Below are 9,014 nucleotides of genomic sequence, written 5' to 3'. Positions count from 1 at the left end.
TTGATATGACGGAGATAGGTGTTTTTCACATATTACACCTGTCTGTGGTAATCATATGTTTTGTAAATGTATTTAAAAAGAGAGTTAGCAGAGTGGATATCTGGCTGAAGTTTTGCAAAATGGCTGATATCGGCTTAGAACACCTTTAATACCTTTTTCAAAAAGCTAAAAAAACCCCATTAGAGCAACTCAAGGCCTGTAATCACCTATCTCAGGAAAATCACGAATCAAATAGCCAATCATAATGCAGCTCTCATCTAAGCCACACCCTCAGAACGAGCCACCAATCACAGAGCAGCTCTCGTCCACGCCCAGTCTCACGAGCCAACTGTAGATCTGTGTACTCTGCTCTAAACACCGCCTTTTCACACAAAAAGTGCGCGTTCATCATTTCAACCCCCTTCACTCAGATTTTCAAGAGAAGACCGGAAGTGCGTTCAATCCTGTCATCACGCAGAGGAAAGCAGTCTGCACTGAGGTCATCTGCTTCAAGGTGTACCTGAACACTAACGTTACCTGTGGCGTTTTAGCAAGGTCTGTGTCAGATATTTTACTGAATGACTCTTCAAACAAAAATGCACGTTTGTCTGTTTTGATATGGTTGTTGTTTTCATGTAACAACGTTACGCGAGATCACGCTGAGGCTAGCAAACGGTATTTTAGCCCGTTGAAGGAGATTTGAGTTTGCTTGTAATTAAATTGCATACTTTTATATGTGAAAATAGCACATACATCTCAGCTTAACAAGGTGACAGCTTCGGTCAAATTAAATTAAATGAATTTCACGTGAAATGTTGGTATTTTGCATGTCCTTGTCAGTTTACATCGCTCCAGCAGAGCAGTTAGCTTTAGCTACAGTAGCAGTAAATATGCGGTTTATATCGCTCGCTCTCCATGGTAGATAAACAATAACATTTTCTTTTGTTAATAAACAGTTCAGTTACGTTACATACTTTCTACAGTAAACAGCTGTGCAATCTCAACAGCCCCGGCTAAGCTTGTCCTTCCTCTTTTGATATGCATGGCTAATCTCACATGTTCATCTGTCTGGAAGTAACGTTATTGTTTACAGGCGTTTATTACAATAAGCGAATTAATAAGCATGAACATAAAGAAAGAGGGTCCTTCCTGTTTATTAGTGAATATGGTTTAAGAACTGTTACTTTTAATGATCCCAGTCGTTCATTTTCTTAGTTTTACTTTCACCTTTGAAACCATTTCCACTGTTATGTCACGCGCAGCTATGTTGGCATAGATGCAGTTCAACATGACAGAGATGTCCTGAGAGATGATCATTTGTTTTTAAGGCTACCAATTACCTTGTTCCCACAAATCGGGTTTAAACAGCTACTAAAACATCTTATGTTTCTCAGTCTCGCTATAACCCAGACTTGTTTATGATCTTCACAGAAATCGAATAGGATGTCTGGAGATTTGCCTCTGAATATCAACATTAAAGAACCACGATGGGACCAGGGCACGTTTATGGGCCGAGCTCAGCACTTCTTCATGGTGACGGACCCCAGAAACGTGCTGATGTCCAGTGAGGTTTTAGAGGATGCCAGAGTTACTGTGGAGAACTACAGGTCTGTGATCCCTCTGGCCTGTTTTTAATGCTGTATCTGTGAACTTTAGGAGTGAAATCCTGTACTTTAATATAATGTAGTAACTGTAGCCATACCAATCACCAGCGTTCTTTTGAACACACTTTTGAACAGTGGTATGAGGTATTTTTATCATAGAATCCTCAAAAAAAAAAAAATGTGTGTGTGTATGTGTGTATATATATATATATATATATATATCCTATATATATATAATAAATATGTATGTAATGTATGTGTATGTATGTATGTATATATATATATATATATATATATATATATATATATATATATATATATATATATATATATATAAATATATATATTCATTAAGCCTTTATATTAAAACCATTACGCCTTTAGAGACTACCCACAAGGACAGTAAACCAGACTGTGTGTGTGATTTTTACCTCTTCTGATGCCCTGTGAAGTCTTATTAATGTCTGTTTCCAAACACTCCCCCATCTCCCATTGGTCAGTCAGACAGATGCCAGTCCCACCCCAAATGCCATTGGTCAGTGTTGCTGGTTGAGATACTCAAACAAAAATAGCAATGTTTTGAAAGTGCCACAGAGCTTTTCAGAGGAATCAACCTACGAATGGCTTTCTTATGTCTCTCCAAATTAAGCTGGGATAGGAGAAACTATTTTAAAATCCCAAAATTACACACTTCACCTAGGGCTGGGCGATATGGCCAAAAACTCATATGTCTGTATTTTTTGGCTGAAATGTGATATGCGGTATATATCTCGGTATTCTCTACATTTTCTATTTGAATTTTATATATATATCTCATTGATTTATGTCCAATAAAACAATGTTTATATTAAAGGCAATGAAAACAAATATAGTGGAAGTAGGCTATGTTATCCATTATGTGCAAAAAAGGGTCTAAAATCACATTACATTCTAACATTGATTGTAACATTACAATCTAATAACAAAAATAGAGCTTTTAAGGCAGAAGTTCAATTCATTAAACTAAAAAAGAAAGTATACTGTATATACACATGACCACAGATTAATTGCATTTTATTTTTGATGACCCCATTACTGCCATCTGCTATCATAAAATACACTTACTTGTAGGTTTAAAATTCTACATATGACAGTTATTGAGCTCTTATTCTATTGTGCTCCATCTGTTTGGCGTGCATGCGCAACTCTATAAACCGCTCAGCCCTAACTTTACCTTTAAATACTATTTCAGCTCTCCATGCTGTTGTCAGTTTATCATAGGATCAAGCTATTATTGTTTTTATGTGTTACTGTACTGCTGTGCCCTCCTTTTCAGGTTGGGAATCATGAAGCCTGGGCTAACAGAAGATCAACTATGGAGGGCCAAATACATTTATGACTCTGCTTTCCACCCAGACACAGGAGAGAAAATGCTTCTAATCGGACGCATGTCTGCACAAGTGCCCATGAACATGACCATTACGGGTTGCATGCTTACCTTTTACAGGTAAGCACACTGCCAAACTGGATCGCTTATTGTTCTGGACACCATATGGGCAGGACGTGTATATAGACCTGAAAATGTCATACATTTAAAGCCAGAAAAGGAAACTGAGTAAATCTTTCCATGGCCTGGGATAAATATCCCCGCTCAGTTCTGTGAATATTTCCTAAATGAGTCATCATAGGAAAGACAGCACTTCTACTGAATAGCTTAGTTTGGAGGTTTGAGTCAGGGTTAGGAGGTTGACTGTTTTATGGTAGTATTTTGTGCTCTCTTAAAACATTGACAGTAAAAGAACATTATGACTAAGATTGAAAAAAATATATATATATTTCTCTTTTACTGGTTTTGTGGACACTTTTTTTTTTTTTCTTGGATCAGTGAGTCATCTGCAAATGAGTCATTTTGAGCAAGAACAACATGCAACTCAAATTACAGCCTTGTGTGGGAGATTCTTATGATTACAGCATTGTTTATCAAAGGGTTTTAATTAGAAATAGTCTGAAATAGTTAGAAAAATGCTTTTTTTTTTTTAATTGAATTTAAGTCTCTCTCATTGTTATCAGGACAACCCCAGCAGTGGTGTTTTGGCAGTGGGTAAACCAGTCCTTCAACGCCATTGTCAACTACACTAACCGCAGTGGAGATGCGCCAATCACCGTGAAGTATGAAGGCTAACATCACTACTAGAAACAATCTAGATGCAGGTTTCTATATGGAGGCCTCATGGTAGCCCCTTTCTTGATGGTGTGATGTGTTTTGCCCACACTATGTTGGTATATTGCACAATTTAGTTTCCTGAAAGCTGTTGCATGAGCCAAACAGTCATGATGACACAAGTGGTGGAACGTTTCATGGAGCAGAGATGTCAGTGTTTCATGATCACTACACATTCTGAATACAGGCAGATTCTGACCGCATGCTCAATTATTTATGCTTCCATTCGGATCATGTGTTTATTGACAGTTTATCATCTTACATCCTAAGTGTCTGTATACAGGTCATGCAGTGAGGCTTGTATTGTTTTAAAATTGTTTATGATGCATGCTTTAGGGATGAACACAATACTTCAACATCATAGCTTTTTCTAAACCCAAGTCTTGAAAAAGGAGAGTTGTGCATTCTGTAATATCAGTAATTATGAGCTCCATGAGAAATATCAATGGTACTGATCTGCTCAGTAATAATTAAGACTTATGTATTTTATTTGAACTTTTGCAGTCAGCTTGGAGCAGCCTATGTTAGTGCTACAACTGGAGCTGTAATAACAGCCCTTGGACTGAAGGCTCTGACCAAGGTCTGTCCTTTCACTAAACTACTCTATTTATAGTTAATTACAGAGTGAATTTAAGCAAACAAAACGTTTTACCATTAAGATATCAGTTTACTACTCACTATTGTTTTAATTTATGTTTTCATATATACACTTCTGTTCAAAATCAATTCAGTGACTTATGCTTACCAAGCATTTATTTGATCAAAATTCTGACATTTTATTACAATTTAAATAACTTTTTAATGTAATTGTTTTAATTAATGTGTTCTTAGCAGCCATTACTCCAGTCAGCAAACAGCTAAATATGTTTCAAAAAAATAAAAACATTTAGACAGTGGTTAAATATTTTTATCTTTATTACCCTGTGCAAAAAAAAAAAATTGCCTTAATTGTTGACTGCTGTTTTAACATCTACACAATATATACCAATAGTGACTTGAAATATCTGATCTTTTCTCAGCGCTTGCCAGCTATTATTGGGCGTTTTGTTCCATTTGCTGCAGTGGCAGCAGCAAACTGTATCAACATACCCTTCATGAGACAAAGGTAAGTGAGAAAACTGGTCTTCAACATTTTAATTACTAAAATGAGCATATGTTGGTGTTGAACCATCCATCGAATCAATTTTCTCTTGTCTCAATTCTTCTACAGAGAGCTGAAGTGTGGTATTCCTGTTACTGATGCTGAGGGAAAACGTCTCGGAGAATCAAGTACAGCTGCTCAGCAAGCCATCGTACAGGTGGTGGTGTCTCGTATCGGCATGGCAGTGCCAGCCATGGGTAAGCTTTTATAGATGTTTTTCATTTAAATATTGGAGTTCCTCTATATTTTGCTAAAAAGTATTCAACCACTAAACTGATTTTATCTACCTCTTATTCACAGTCAAATAAAGTAGTTAAAAGTCAAATTAAGAGAGTGTTGTGAATTTTTCTCAAACAGCTATTCCTCCAGTTATCATGAATGCCTTAGAAAAGAAGGCCTTCATGAAGGTACGGAATCCAAATCATAGACTCATTTCAAGTATCTCTCTGAATCTGTGTGAGAGGATGTGTTTTTAAACTGCTTTGTAAAATTTCTGTTTGTTTTTCTCAGCGGTTCCCGGTTCTCAATGCCCCTGTGCAAGTTGGACTTGTTGGACTCTGGTGAGTTTTTAAGGCAGTGTTTAATTGCTTTACAATGCAATCATTGTTTAAAACAATGAATGAATTAATGACTTATCCATCTTCACAGTCTGGTGTTTGCCACTCCACTGTGCTGTGCTCTGTTCCCACAGAAGAGGTGAGTGCTTCTAATTTAGAAAGGCTTTTGCCGTGGTTTGATTGACATGCTGATTTAGGTTGTTGTTCTGTTTTTGTCTTTGAAGTCTATGAAGGTGAGCAGCCTGGAGCCGGAGCTTCAAGAGAGGATACGACAAAACAATCCTCACATCACCACTGTTTATTTTAACAAGGGTCTGTAATCAGGTCTAGGTTGCAGCCCATGTTGATACCCTCCACTGCACTGGAGGTTAGTGGGCACAACTTGAAGAGTAGAACATATTTATTTTTGTTTTGTTGTTCTGAGTTATATATTTTTGTCAGTTTTACCCAAGTTATTGTACTATTCAAAATGACAATATGTAGTGTGAAGGTCAGAACTTGCTGCTGGATTTAGTTAAAGATGCTTGAAAGTTAACTGCTGCATTGCTTTACGCCTCCATCTAGTGTTGACTGCACACACATAGACTTATTTACCAGTATATTAATTTCCAGATTTGTGGCTCAAACGTCTGACCAACTTCACTCTCCCATGTGCGTTTTACTAAAGACAGTTACAGAAATTGGGTTTTCAACTTTATTCTGCCAGAAGGAGTATTTCCACCTTTCATGCTCCACTATGTGCCTATTAAGTGCACTTATGCAGTGAATGCAGTGTGCATGCACTCTATGTACTACAAAAGAAACCCTAAGATGTGCAAACACTCCTTCATGAGCACATCAATACGCTAATTATTGGGTGACTTTTACAGATATCACTCCCTGCAGGTCATACTTCTTTATTTCTGTTTAAGCCTTATAGACGTGTGGTTTGAAGTCATCACAAATGTCTCCGAGACATTTGGTGTGTGGATTGTGGTTTGTGTACTGAATGGTCAAAATTATATTTATTGAACTCTTCAATACTTATTATTAGCATTTGTGATTTGTATGAATAACTTCCCCAAATAGGACAGAATGTGTCTGGGCTAAAAGAAAGAAGCACTACATATCTCAGGCTGCAAGAGCAAATGATAAGAACAGAGTTTCCTCATGTTTGATAAAGGAAAAATGCTTGCTTGGAGTTTGAAGAAAAAGTTGCTTCATATGCCCTGCTTTGATCATGTATTACATCTCAGACATTTATAATTATGGGAACAACAATCAGATTTATTTATTGTTGTCATGGGGTAATCTATTATGTTATATACATACATACATACATACATACATACATACATACATACATACATACATACACACACTGTATATACGATGATGTCAGTCGTAGTGTCTGTAGTATATGATATAACTATAAGTAAGTTCAATAGCCTCTGGTCCTGTAACCTGAGCACAGAAGATCAAACTTGTTTTCCCTGACGTATTGTGGTAATGTTATGGTTCCTGTTGTTTTTGTGGATGAAGTTAAACCTTTACAGTGTTTTTTTGCCATCAGACTCTAACAACACTGTTGTTAATCTCATCATGTCCTCTAAGAGGCGGTAGAGATCAGTTGTTTTTGATTTGAGCACTCTCCATTGTAGGCAAATAATTTAGCCTTACATCGAAGCACATTATATGTTATGTAAGTAAAGTTGAAAAAGGTAGCCCAGGTGAAAGCAGTCAGTGACTGATGCTTGCTTTATTTAATGCACAAATTCCCTGTTACTATGATGATAGTACAAGAACATGTCTAGATTTGATATAGAAGTGTTGGATATGTTATGCAAATATGCCTATTTGATTGTGATTTATACAGAACTGTCTGATTTCTTCCCAGAATGTCCTGTTACACAAAGTATCACAGACTAGTGTCAAGACTTGTTCTTCCTTTCAAAATGCACAGTGCACCAGCAGATAAATCTCAGTTGGTTGTGTAATGCTCACCAGCATCACAATGCTTTATAATGATGCTCAACATAATAAACACAGAATTCCAAACTTAAATCGACAGACATTATACTGTCTGTACTGTCACTGCATCCTCAAGCACACTGACCCAGCTTACTGTCTGTAATAGCAGCAATACAACAAACTATTTAGCAAAGGTGGTGTTTCAAGATCTTACAGACATTTTATGATTGTAAATTGCACTAGACCACTGACAATGTTTATTGGATGTAAACCCATAATGTTATAATTAACAATATTATGTTAATGAACCTAAAGTGGTCATGTATCATTTTCTTTATCATTATAAAATTATGGTTGTCCATCAATTAGTCATATATGGATAGTAAAAGATTAAATCAAAAATATAGTCACACCAAATTCATTTGGCATTTTACGAAAATCAGACCACGCCAAAGAAAATTAAGACTGGCTGCATAAAACGCTTGATGCTTAGAGCACATATTGATAAGTCTCCTATAGTGTGGAAAGTGCAGACAAATGCAAGTGTAATAATTTTTGTGATGTAACGTGCATATAAATGTTGCACCAGGAAGACCCACTTCAGCACAATTATTATGGTTATTATTGGTGCTTATTGTTTTATTTTTCCAACATTTTATATTGTTTTGTTACATCCTTGTGTATTTTATCTGGTACAGTGTAATAAAGATATTAAACTATGTCTGAGACTATATTTTGTTTGTTAGCATTTGCTATTGAAGGACATCATAGAAAAATCAAAAAAAAAAATTGACCTGTAAAAGTCGATTTAAAAGAATAGTAACATTTGGATCCTCTGCAGTGAATGTGTGCCATCAGAATGAGATTCCAAACAGCTGATAAAAACACAAGTAATCCACACGACTCCAGTCCATCATTTTATGTCTTGTGACGTGAGAAACTGTGTTTGTAACAAATTCAGACATTTTTAATTTCAAAACATTTTTTTCCACCTGAAATGAAATCCTTTTCTGAATGAGGAGATATATACACAGATCAAGCAGCATTTAGAAGCGAAAAGAGTTTTAAACATTTTGACGTGAGGATAACAAGGGATGGACCTTTCCACCAGATGAAAAGTTATGGATTATTGAATAATTTGGGCCAGAACCAGTGCTTTAAAGTTAAAATGCCTTGACGAATTTACCTACACAAACAGCTTTTCATTTCACAAGATGTTAATTTATGGACTGGAGTCATGTGGATTATCATGATGCTTTTATCAGCTGCTTCAGTTCTCATTCTGAAGGCACCCATTCACTGCAGAGGATCCATTAGTGAACAATTTATTGAAGGGGAGAACATTTAAATTTTTGGGTGAACTATTCCTTTAATCAGAAATTTTCTGAAATGTATGACTTCTGATTAAACAACAAGCAAAATGCTATTATTAGGGCTGTTTCAAAGTCCTCTGCCTTTAAAATGCAAGCGTAATAGTAGGTGAACAGAGAAAAGCTCTTTGTTGCATGTGCAAATATACTAATCACAGATTAGAGCTGAATGTCTCAGTAGCAAGTTGTGTTGTGGAGAAATTCAATGTAAAT

General features: G+C 36.2%; 1 protein-coding gene across 1 annotated transcript; it reads left to right on the top strand.

Annotated features, from left to right (window-relative positions):
• Positions 1-377: 377 nt before the first annotated feature.
• Positions 378-8,152, top strand: LOC109062917 (sideroflexin-1-like). The gene is made up of 11 exons (XM_019079987.2): positions 378-534; positions 1,411-1,586; positions 2,899-3,069; positions 3,633-3,731; positions 4,288-4,363; positions 4,803-4,888; positions 4,994-5,121; positions 5,282-5,331; positions 5,435-5,484; positions 5,573-5,620; positions 5,706-8,152. Exons 2-11 carry the CDS (start codon positions 1,423-1,425, stop codon positions 5,710-5,712), a joined length of 879 nt encoding a protein of 292 aa, XP_018935532.2. The 5' UTR covers positions 378-534; positions 1,411-1,422; the 3' UTR covers positions 5,713-8,152.
• Positions 8,153-9,014: the final 862 nt, after the last annotated feature.

The sequence above is a fragment of the Cyprinus carpio genome, chromosome A13 (genome assembly GCF_018340385.1).
Source record: "Cyprinus carpio isolate SPL01 chromosome A13, ASM1834038v1, whole genome shotgun sequence".
Taxonomy (NCBI): Eukaryota; Metazoa; Chordata; class Actinopteri; order Cypriniformes; family Cyprinidae; genus Cyprinus; species Cyprinus carpio.
Note: the sequence above shows the minus strand (reverse complement) of the source record. Positions and strands in the feature narration are given on the sequence as shown.